Source organism: Ascaphus truei, unplaced genomic scaffold (assembly GCF_040206685.1).
Source record: "Ascaphus truei isolate aAscTru1 unplaced genomic scaffold, aAscTru1.hap1 HAP1_SCAFFOLD_1851, whole genome shotgun sequence".
NCBI lineage: Eukaryota > Metazoa > Chordata > Amphibia > Anura > Ascaphidae > Ascaphus > Ascaphus truei.
In genome coordinates this window covers 32,404-45,000 of record NW_027454754.1, presented here as the reverse complement: position 1 = coordinate 45,000, position 12,597 = coordinate 32,404, and the positions used below count along the sequence as shown (strand labels likewise).

Here is a 12,597-nt window from a genome sequence, read left to right as displayed (position 1 = left end):
ACCCAATTTTGTTTAAACACAAATGTGAAAGTGTGCTTCTGCAAATAATGAGCCTTCTAAAAATAGGTTTAATTTCACAAAGCTTTGTGTATTGGGTGCCTAGACAAAAGCCAGTGCTTCCATTGAGAGGCTGACATACAAACATGAAAGCAAATCTCAAGAGGTGTATCCTGGTATCTTAAACCAGAGATGGGAATAGAGGGCGGATTGTTTATAGAAGCCCATCTGTTCTTTTTTTGTTCTATATGCATATATTTTGTTTCCCTACGGAAGCTCGTATAACCAAGATGAAAGGTAAAACTATAATTTTGGAAAGCATCTCCACCCCATGCATGAAAAAAAAAAAAAAAAGGATTGATTACTGGGCCCCAGAGAAAAAGCATATAGAAAGACAAGTGTCAATAACTTGCATGTGTAGAGAGGTTGCTGTGAGAAGCAGTGCCATCAACAACTCTTAGCAAATGGGACAATTAGGTACCCAACATGTACATATTGTTAATGTACACAATTAATATGCATATTATCATCCTCTCAAGGCTATACACTCCTGTCCTTTACATTTCTACCCTAATTTCTCGCCATACACCTGACCGACTCTTGCGTTCGCCTCAAGTTGGTTGTTTGTCTACCCCTTTTGTATCCAACATACAACCAAATCTGGAATGCCCTTCCGCTGGTTGTAAGCTCTTCGGGGCAGGGACTCCTTTTCCTAATGTTACTTTAAATCTGAAGCGCTTTTGTGTCAACATGTATTAATGCTGAGAAGCGCTATGTACATGGATATAAAGATATACATACACAAGACATTGATTTCTAGCCTAGAAGAGCCCACACCATATACTATGGCAAAGCATTACACTTGGCCTGTATCACCATTACTTGCAATGCGGTGCAGGCTTATCTGCAGTGAAGGCAACACAATCTTACCTATAGTAACGAGACTGCAAGTAGGTTGAGCACACTGCTTTTGACACATGACTGGCAGATCCAAAGTCTATGACCTTCACTCTGTAAGGCTGGCGCACTGGGTCCACCAGCATGATATTTTCTGGTTTCAGATCGGCATGGATCAGCCCTAAGCTTTTCAACTTCATTAGGGCAGTAGCTACCTGCTGCAGGATTGGCCGGATGTACTTTAGCGGCAGAGGACTGAACTTGTTCTGCTTCAGAAAGTCATACAGGTTCTGCTCCAGCATTTCAAAAACAAGGCAAGTGTGATTCTTGTGCTGGAAGCACTCGTATGAACGAACAAAGTTGTACTCATCTGCATTTTCACTGCTCAGGCGCGACAGGATACTCACTTCGATTTGCCCTTGTCTGGCATAGGAAGGGTGGTTCTTCAAAATCTTAATGGCTACAATTTCCTTGGTGCTCCGCTTCCAGCATTTCGCTACCTGACCAAATGTCCCTCTACCCAAAAACTCCAAGACCTCATAGCTATTGGTCATGGAACATAGAATTTCATGTTGGACAAGCTGATAGTCTCCCTCGCCACTGGAACTGCTGCTTTTAGTGGTTACAGTGGTGGTTGTGGCAGCAGCACCCACCGCGTTTCTGTTTTGAAGCATCAGAGGTGGCCGTTCATCAATAATCTGCACACTACCGTTGCTATCCACCTCTTCACTTTTTCTTTTCAGTCCGCATTTTTGGTAAGGTTCCAGTAAAGAAATGTTGCTTCTGTGGGTTAGGATCTGGCTACTCTGGAAGGAGGTGGTCGGGTCGCTGCCTGTGCTATCCGCAGCCGTAACAACGATGTGCTCAGCTACTGTAGCTGGGATTAGCAGAGTGGGCTCGTAGGCAGGTAGGCTGAAACTAGCTACCTGGTGAGATGAACGTGTGTGTCCTTGAACGACTGGGAGGGTTTTGCCGTGTGCGTAATACTTGTTGCTATTACCCTGTCCCGTAACATCCCAGCCAGAAGGCTCGACTTTGAGTTTCTTTGCACTGTAGAAGGCACTGGACGATACTGAAGGAGGGGAGAACACCTGCAGCTGTGATGCCATACCTGGAAAATAAAAAGGACTTTCGTTAGGAATAACCCAATTACTGCATCAACCTTCAGAAAAATTGTTTCAGTCACATCACAATGACAGCCAGTTCTGAAATGAGCATGCCATTTATAACACTGCTTGGTAGACAGAATTCAAATCAGTTGAATTAATAGGTACACTTTGTTGCAAAGAGTAAAATATTAATTTCCATCTAGAAATGTATGACCTAATGTCAAATGGCAAGAACCTTGCTGTGAGTTAATTATATTCTGTCTCGTTTTAGAAGTCACAATGTCCCTCCACATTTACGGTTTAGCGGCAAATTAAGAGGGGAACGTCTTGCAAATGCTGCAAGACATCCGATTCCGTAAAAAATCTCTCAGCATGCAAGAGAATATGTTTATTTTTCCAAACGGAAGCTCCCTAGGGGCAGAAAAGAATTTATACTGCTCTGGCCTCCTAGGGAATGACATTCTGCCTTGGCCTGAACTGTATAATGTTAGCTAAAGCATACAGCCCCCTTCAATTTCCCAAGATGTCTGCTTCTATAAGGTAAATATGGAAAGCACATCATACAAAGGAATCCTTGGAAAATAACCTCTAACTAGGATCAATGCAATATGCAGAACTAAATCATGAATCACTGGTGACCCTTCATCCAGTTAAATATTTTTTTTAAAAAGCCACAATTTCAGCTCTATGTATTGTGAAATTGCTTTTCAACTGTATTCCTCAAAAAAAAATATATATTTTTTTTTTTTTTTTTTCAAAAAAAGAATAGACAATACCGTTCTGTGGCTAACAAAATGCTTTTATTTGTTCAAGCTTTCAAGATACACTGATCTCTTCTTCCGGCGGTGTTACAATGGATAAAGCACGACAGGTTTTGACTTAAAAACAGTGCTTCCTGGAATGTATCTGACTGAAGCCTATCCCTCCCCCCTGTGCAGTATGCGATTTATGACTTACGGTGTTAAATGGCCCCTGAATGTTAGTGGTGAACGCAAAAGTGTGTGTTGCGTGTTGGTGGGTGGGTGGTTGCGTGCTTGTGAGTGGTTGCGTAAATATAAATGTATACAGCGCTTTACAAAAAGTGTGTGTGGGAGTGTATACCAATAGTGTGGGTAGGTGTAGAAATGTAAGAGCATGTTGCATTACTATTGTGTGTAGATACTATGTGGTCACTATTGGTATATAGGATAGAATTACATATAAAGTAAATTAAAGTACATATGTATGTGAAAGATACAGCTGTGTGCGCATTCATATAGCGCAGTATGTACAGACATGGCCTTTAGCACTCATGGGAAGAGAGTTCTCTTGTTTCAGAGTAGTGACTCGAAGCTGCGGTCTCGGTTTAAGCCACCGCTAAATGTCCCGAACAGTTGCATACATTTGTATTCATGCAACCGTCTCTTCCGGTGTTCTAAGATTACCTTTGAGTATGGACACCTTCAGATCGTGCATCTTATGGCCAGAAGCAGAGAAATGTTTGCCAACAGGACTGTCTCTTGTTCTGCGTGTGATGCTGTGGCGATGCAGATTCATTCTCTTGTTTAGCCCCTGTCCCGTCTCAACTATATAGTAGCAGCCCCCTGGGCATTTCATGCACATGAGGTACACAACATTGCTGGAGGAACAGGTGAACCTTCCTCCGATTTTATACTCCAGATTCCTGTGGTATTTGTATTGTGCGTGCTGTGTGGAGCATTGCGCAGGTTTTACATCTTGCGTCCTGGCATGGTCCTGTCCCGCATACTGTTGTACTGTTGAATACATTACTCCTCACCATCATTTTCTTGAGATTATGAGGTTGTCTGTATTATAAGGGTGTTTCAGGGAAGATGAGGAGAATGTGTGTGCAACCAGAGTAAACCTCAAAATGTATTTAAATGTGACTATTGACAGGACCTTAAAGTGCAAATGCTAATACCCTTAAATTCACAAATGTGAATACAAAAATATAAAACACATACAAAACAGTGTAAATAATCGAGGAGCGTCTGCAGCTGTAAACCGGAGATGGCTCAACAAACCCTAAAAACTAGAGAGATAAAAACAAAAAGAAACAGCGCAATACGCTCAAACTGAAGTATATCAAAACAATTGTATTGAAAAAGGGGGGCAAGTATTCTGCGTACATAAAATTGGTAGATCATAAGCATGCCATATGATTACCATATGTTACCAAACGTCAGATCAGGACACTGGTCGGGACCGAACCCTCAGATGAACGGTCATCCGTGAGGGAGAAGAGGGAGAAGACGCCGTCCCAAGACCACCTGTGTCCATTCATCAGAGGGTCCCGTTCCCGACCTGTGTCCTGATCCGACATTTGGTAACATGTGATAATCATATGACATGCTTATGATCTACCAATTTTATGTACGCAGAATATTTACCCCACCTTTTCAATACAATTATTTTGATATACTTTACCATGAGCGTAATGCGCTGTTTATTTTTGTTTCAGGGAAGACCTGTTGCAGTCTTGTATCTTCCTGGAGAATGGGTTGTAGTTCCCCGACGATCTTGCGTAGGACTTCTAGGTGTGGGTTATATTGGACCACCAAAAGGTATCGTCGCTTGTCTCTGTATGTCAATAAGATCACTTCTTGGTATTCTGGTGGCTTTGTGGATTTGCTGGTCTATAATTCTGTGGTTATATCCACGGTTTATGAAAGCCGATCTCAAGGCAGAGGTCTGCTGTGTCGGAGCAAATCCGGTTGTATCGTATGTCTTGACTGTAGATGGTTGCATGCTTAGTGTGTGTCGGGTGGAAGCTGTTGTCCCTCAAATAGCTGGCTCTGTCTGTAGGTGTGGTATACAGAAGTCTGTAGTTGGTTGTTTTTTATAGTAATGGTGGTGTCTAGGAAATATACTTCATCCGGGGAATGAGTGATTTTGAGGTTGATGGTTTGGTGAAACGTATTGAAGTTCTCATGGAACTGTGAGGTCCTGTTCACCAGAGGTCCAAATCAGGAGGATGTCATTGATGTACCGAAGGTATGCAAGGGGTGTCAAGTGATAGGTAGAAAGAAAGTCACCTTCCAGTTTTACGCAGAACAGATTGGCATACTGTGGCGCCATCTGAGTGCCCATAGCAGTCCCGGTTGTCTGGAGGTATGTATGTATCATTTTCAAATGTGAAGTAGTTATGGGTCAGAATAAATTTGATGCATTTAGTCACTGTCTCTGTGAGTGGCTCCTGCGGTCACAGGGAATAACCACAGAATTGTGGACCAGCAAATTCACAAAGCCACCAGGACATCAAGAGGTGATCGCATTGACAGACAGAAAGAGACAAGCGACAGGGTAACTTTGGTGGTCCAATATAACCCACACCTAGAAGCCCTACGCCAGATCGCCAGGGAGCTACAACCCATTCTCCAGGAAGATACAAGACTGCAACTGGACTTCCATGAAACACCCGTATCATACAGGACCTCAATCTCAAGAAAATTATGGTGAGGAGTAAAGAATTCAACAGTACAACTGAATGCGGGACAAGACCATGCCAGGGTGCAAGTTGCAACACATGCACAATGCATCACACAGCAGGCACAATACAAATACCACAGTAATCTCGAGTACAAAATCAGAGGAAGGTTCACCTTTTCCTCCAGCAATGTCGTGTACCTGCTCATGTGCATGAAAGGCCCAGGGAGCTGCTACTACATAGGCGAGATGGGACAGGGGCTAAACAAGAGAATGAATTAATTAGACGGTAAGCTCCTCGGGGCAGGGACTCCTCTTCCTTAATGTTACTTTTATGTCTAAAGCACTTATTCCCATGCTCTGTTATTTATATTATCTGTTATTTGATTACCACATGTATTACTACTGTGAAGTGCTATGTACATTAATGGCGCTATATAAATAAAGACATACAATACATACAATACAATGAATCTGCAACGCCACAGCATCACACGCAGAGCAAGAGACAGTCCTGTCGGCGAACATTTCACTGACTGGCCATAAAATGAATGCTCTGAAAGGGCCATCTCAAAGGTAATCTTAGAACACAGAAAGACGGTTGCATGAATACAAATGTATGCAACTGTTCGGGACACTTGAGGTGGCCTAAACCGAGACCGCAGCATCATGAGTCACTACTCTGAAACAAGAGAACTCTCTTCTCATGAGTTGCAACAGCCATAGCTACATAGTAGATGAGGTTGAAAAAAAGACATATGTCCATCAAATTCAACCTTTGCCTTCCTCTGGATCAAAAAGGAAGTATAGATTTGAGATAAAGTACCTATTGTCTAAATTTAGCAAACAAATAACCCCAGAGTCATATCATCCAATGATATCTCATAAGGGGAAAAATAAATTCCTTCCTGACTCCAAGAATTGGCAATCGGATTAATCCCTGGATCAACATCCTTCCCCATGTATACTTATTTGGTATATCCCTGTATACCTTTCTAAAAAGATGTACAACTTTTTTTGAACAAATCTATTATATCTGCCATCAGAGTCTCCAAGGGTAATGAATTCCACATTTTAACTGCCCTTACTGTAAAGAACCCTTTCCTTTGTTGCTGATGAAATCTCCTTTCCTCCAACCTTAACGGATGGCCCCGAGTCCTTTGCACTGCCTATGGGATGAATAGTTCTTTTAAAAGCTCCCTGTACTGTCCCCAAATATATTTGTATATAGTTATCATATCCCCTCTTAGACGCCTCTTTTCTAATGTAAATATAATTTAGGTAGCATCTCCTCATAAGTTAGAATGTCCATCCCCTTAATTAATTTGGTGGCTCTTCTCTGCACTCTCATGTTGAATAATAATGTATTTTCTAAGGACTGGTGCCCAAAATTGTACTCCATATTCAAGGTGTGGTCTTACTAATGCTTTGTAAAGTAGCATAATTATGTTTACTTCCCTTCCATCCATTGCCCGTTTAATGCAAGATAAGATCTTGTTTGCCTTTGCAGCTACTGCATGACTTTGAGCACTATTGCTAAGCCTGCTGTCTACAAGCATTCCTAAATCCTTCACCAAGGATTCCCCCAATTTATCCCCATTTAATTAGTAAGTTGCCTTTTTATTCTTGCTTTCCAAATGCATAACCAGTGGTCGACAAATCACCAAAAAATCTACTCGCCACTTAGTACCACACGTGTGCTGCTTGGGCCAATAGGAGCTCGCCACAATGTTAAATCCACTCGCCATGGGCGTGCAAATGTATAGGTTTGTCGAACACTGTGCATAACCGTACATTTATCTGTATTAAACCTCATCTGCCATTTACCTGCCCAAGTTTCCAGTCTCTCCAAGTCCTTCTGAAGAGAAACGACATCTTGCTCTGATTCTACAACCTTACACAATATAGTATCATTGGCAAAGATGGAGACTTTGCTCTCGATCCCAACCTCAGTCAGTAATAAACAAGTTAAAAAGCAGTGGTCACAGTACCGATCCCTGAGGTACTCCACTCACGACCTTAGCCAAACTTGAAAAAGTTCCACTTATGACATCCCTCTGTTGTCTGCCCATCAGCCAGTTTTCAATCCAGGTGCATATATTATTACCGAGTCCAATCTGCTTTATTTTGTACACCAACCTCGTGTGGAACCGTATTAAAAGCCTTTGCAAAATCTAAGTAGACGACATCAACTGCATTAACCTGGTCTAAATTTCTACATGCCTCTTCAAAGAAACAAATAAGGTAAGTTTGGCATGATCTATCCTTTATAAATCCACGCTGACTATTACTAATAATTTTGTTTCCATAAGGTATTCCTGAATATTTGTAGAGGGAGAAAGGGGGTGGCCCGGGATTAAAGGGGTTACACCCCATTTGGCCATCCCCTGACCTCACCCGGGAGTCAAAGGGTTAACTGGGCTAAGACCCAGAACGGTGATTTAACCCCTGTAATGACATGTACATGTGTATTCTCCTGTTTTCCCTGTTTTATTGTAACATCTGGTCTGCAGCACACACACACTGGGATCCATCCAGGAGCACAAGGGTTAATAGTGGTATAGTGATTATAGCCCTTTGTGTAATTTTCCCGTCTTTTCAGGCACCATTTTGCAGGTTCCCATAGGCCGCCATTAGGGCTCAATGCTTCTTAATGGTGAATCTTGCTGTGGAGTCCTGTTCCTGAGAAGACCAGCAGATGGCGTCCGAGAGGGAGAGCGGCGGTTTCCCATTGAAAGTCAATGGGCTCATTGACTTCAATGGAGAAACCCTCGAGAGAGCTTTTCAGGAACGAGTTGGCTGCCGTCCAAACCGCTTAACCGCAAAGCGGATACAATTTCAATAGAAGAGCTTTGATCACTTACAAGTCAAGTTCAACGACAAGTGGCGTGGGAATAAACAGTTCTAGGGCCCCTAGGAATAAAATTCTTTCTGTCCCTAGTTCCTAGACCTCCCCCCACTCGACCAAAACCGGGTCCCCGTATCCTGGACCCTCGATAAGGGTCGAACCGAGAAGAGCGGGCCGCGCCATAGGTTCCAATGGCGGCGGCAGAAACAGCTCAGGAAAACGGCTAAGTGTCAAATGCAGAAATTTGGTGTTCCATAGCTCCGGTTCCGGAGGGTCCAGAGAATCAGGGTTTGGGGTATCTGTAGCCACTGCTCCGGCATCGCTGCAGAACCATCCTTGACCCGCTTGGACCAACCCGACGGAGTATGGACCCCCTTGAAAGTTCAGGATTTCTCCCATAGACTTCAATGGCGGCCAAACCCCATTGACCGGCTACGGCGGAAAACTCCCATTGACTTCAACGGCAGCATCGCCCCGTTGAAAGTCTATGGCGGGGATTCCCATAGCCGCCAATGGCGGCGGTTTGCCATTGAAAGTCTATGGCGGCGGAACCCGTTGTTTTCAATGGGGATTTAGTGAAGAACTGTGATTTAATTTACAGCGGAGATTTGAGTATTAAAATGTAAAACGGTTTTAAGTGTATTTGTGTATCTCCGGTTTCCCAGGTCGTAGCAGGTCACAAATTGGACCATAGGGTGTCCCAGTTCCGGCATTGAGAACTGGGAAGTTTGGACCTGCTGGACCCAAAGGAACCGGATATTTTAATATGTTCATGTTTTATCCAACATACTGTATTCCGAGATATGGGTAAAACTCAGAGGAAATTCCTTTGCATACCAGAGTAGCATATGGCCCGAGGGGCGACCCAATGTCTAGGACCTGAGTATGTTTCAAAGGATTTTGTCACCTCCACTGTTTGCATGAGGGTGGAGACTACTCAAACCAGAGCAGTCTTCAAGTGTTCCATTTCACACCTCACAACAAAGGATTTCCTGCCAGGTACTCCATTTGGTAGACTAGCTGGCATTCCTGATATAGAGGAGAGGTTATAGAAATGGGACCCCAGAGCTCTACTGCGCATATCCCAACTAGCCAGGGGCATGGGTCAAAAAGTGTTCCCACGTTAACCACTGGCTAGAGTTAATTGCAAACCAATCCACTGTACTCAATGTTAAGGATAGGGCACAAAAGGTTTATAAACTGATGTTCACCCTGTATCCTTGGTCTTCAATTTATCATCTGATGGCTACCTGATTGCGAGAGCATTGCTATGCTATATACTTCTCATTCCCCAACCCCAAAGTAAGTGTACTTCTTGTCTGTTACTGTATTATTCGTGTGTTCACCTATCCAAAGGAATAAATATACTTTATTATATCCAAGACTCGTCCCAGTTCAGACCCAGTGATAAATATATATCATCTGTTATACAGGCATACCCCGCTTTAAGTACACTCACTTTAAGTACACTCGCGAGTAAGTACATATCGCCGAATAGGCGAACGGCAGCTCACGCATGCGCCTGTCATCACGTCCTGAACAGCAATACCGGCTCCCTACCTGTACCAAAGCTGTGCGCAAGCGGGGAGACTATAGAGCCTGTTACAAATGCGTTATTTACATCGTATATAACGATTGCAGTACAGTACATGCATCGATAAGTGGGAAAAGGTAGTGCTTCACTTTAAGTACATTTTCGCTTTACATACATGCTCCGGTCCCATTGCGTACGTTAATGCGGGGTATGCCTGTATATATTTATGTGTGACTTATACAGCCTGCCATAATCTCACAGTGACAATATTATCCCGTATTAAACCTTCAATTAGTTTCCCCACTATTGAAGTCAGGCTTACAGGTCTGTAATTCCCCAGTTGTGATCTAGCTCCCTTTTTAAAAATAGGCACCACATCTGCTTTACGCCAATCTTGTGGTACTGAGCCTGTGAAAATGGAGTCCTTGAATATTAAATGTAATGATTTGGCTATTACTGAGCTTAACTCCTTGAGAACTCTTGGATGCATGCAAATCGGGGCCACGTGCCTTATTTACTTTCATTTTTTTCAAGCTGCCTATGAACTTCCTCCTCAGTTAACCAATTGTTCATTAATATGGAGGTTGGGGCTTCCTCCTGTGGCCCTATTATTGAAATTGATCCTTCCCTTGTAAACAGAGGCAAATAATTTGTTTAATACCTCTGCTTTTCCCGCATCTCCAATAATCTGCTTGCCCATCTCACAATGAAAGGGTCCTATATTTTCTTTTCTAATTTTTTTTGTTATTAAGGTACTTAAAGAACTTTTTAGGGTTGATCTTACTTTCTATTGCAATCCTTTTTTCATTATCTGTTTTTGCTAATTTGATTGCCCTTTTGCAATTTTTGTTACATTCCTTATAATTCTGATACGATGCCTCCGTCCATTCTGACTTAAAGAATCTAAACGCCTTCCTCTTCTTGTCCATTTCCTCCCCTACCTGTTTATTTAGCCACATTGGGTTTGACTTATTTCTTTTATACTTATTACCCAAGGGTATACACTAATGAGTGTGCTTTTATAACAATGTTTTAAAGACTGACCACCATTTATCTTCTACATTTTTCCCTGTAAAAGTATTATCCCAATGTATTACTTGTAGATTAGTCCTCAGGTTTATTAAAATCTGCCTTTCTAAAGTTTAAGGTCTTTTTTGAACCCAAGTAATCTGTTTTTTGATCATTTATTTCAAATGAGACGATGTTATGATCGCTGTTACCCAAATGTTCCAGGGCTTGATTTGTTATGACTTCTACATTGTTTGATATTACCAAATCCAGTATTGCCCCTCTCCTGGTTGGTTACTCAATTTGGGTCATATAATTGTCTTTAAGCACCCCCAAAAACCTGTTTCCTTTTGTTGTAATGCAAATCTTATTGTCCCAGTCTATGTCTGGAGAATTAAAATCACCCATTATGCAAACATGACCTAGTTTTGATGCCTTCTCCATTTGCAAAAGTATTTTAGCTTCCTCAATATCACAGATATTTGGTGTTTTATAGCATATCCCTATAAATATTTTCTATATAATTTTACCTCCACTGCTAATTTCTATCCACAAGGTCTCTACATTTTCATCATTCCCTTCATAAACATCTTCATAGGTTTTAGATCCGGATTAACATACAAGCATACTCTGCCTCTTCTAGTTGCTCAATCCTTACAAAAAAAAGGAATAACCATCTAAATTAACTGCCCAGTCATGAGTTTCAGTAATGCCTATTATATCATTCTGAACTCTTGAAGCTATTAATTCAAGCTTCCCCATTTTATCTTTCAGGCTTCTTGCATTAGCAAGCATGCATTTAATTTTTTTTCAGCCTTTACTATTATCTTATCTTTCGGCGCCAACTTGGTTTAGTCTTTAGAAGTTTTCTAGTATTATCTATAGTTACTAGGAGTGTCTCGCTGCTTGGCAAACTCTCGCTTGCCCCCATTCTACCTCCATAACCCCTTGTTTCCTCATCTATTCTATTTAGTTTGTTATCCGTTTCATTCCCCTACCCACTCCATCCTAGTTTAAAATCACCTCCAACCTTTTTATATCCATTCGCTTTTAAATTAGTACAAAACTAACTTTTAGAGGCGTTTGTGGATATGGTTTCCTATTCTTCTAGTGGTGTAATCATACATAAATCTTTTTCCCAATTAATCATATATAATAATTCATTATCTGGATACATGTTTTGTAAGAGGGGGGACAAATGATGAGGGCAGCATGATGTCACAAATGGTTTTGCAGCTCTATTCATTTGAGGAACCAGCGAGATTTGAATGCCCATTTCAATTTCCCTAGAGAGGCAGAGACCTTGATAACTTCAACGGTAAGCATCTTGGGAACCAAGGAGTCTTCCCTGCAAGGCACTGAAATTAGCACAGTTAAGCTCGAGAGGACACTTGGTTCCTATCCTATAAAAAGAAAAGAAAAAGGGGGGGAAGGAATTGCTGAAATCAAATGATTAAACTGAAACAAAATCTAAAATAAATTGTTTTTCATTTATTGCAACTGCAGTGCAAGTTGCTGCTAAGCGAGACTGCACCTTAAATGCCATAAAAAGAAGATTGCCCTCAATGTAGAAATGAGATGTATGTATGTATGTATGTCTTTATTTGTATAGCGCCATAAAATGTACATAGCGCTTCACAGTAGTAATACATGTCATATAAATAACAAATATAAATAACAGATCATGGGAATAAGTGCTTCAGACATACTGTAAAAGTAACATTAAGGAAGGAGTCCCTGCTCCGAGGAGCTTACAATCTAATTGGTAGGTAGGGAGA

At 41.7% G+C, this 12,597-nt stretch overlaps 1 protein-coding gene across 1 annotated transcript in view; it reads right to left on the bottom strand.

Moving 5' to 3' along the window:
- LOC142477002 (homeodomain-interacting protein kinase 1-like) overlaps positions 1–12,597 on the bottom strand; it is a 50,374-nt gene that overhangs the window by 15,659 nt on the left and 22,118 nt on the right. Inside the window, exon 2 of the mRNA XM_075582058.1 lies at positions 928–2,005. Coding sequence (XP_075438173.1) covers positions 928–2,003 — 1,076 coding nt within the window. The 5' untranslated portion in view covers positions 2,004–2,005. The remainder of the gene's footprint in view (positions 1–927; positions 2,006–12,597) is intronic.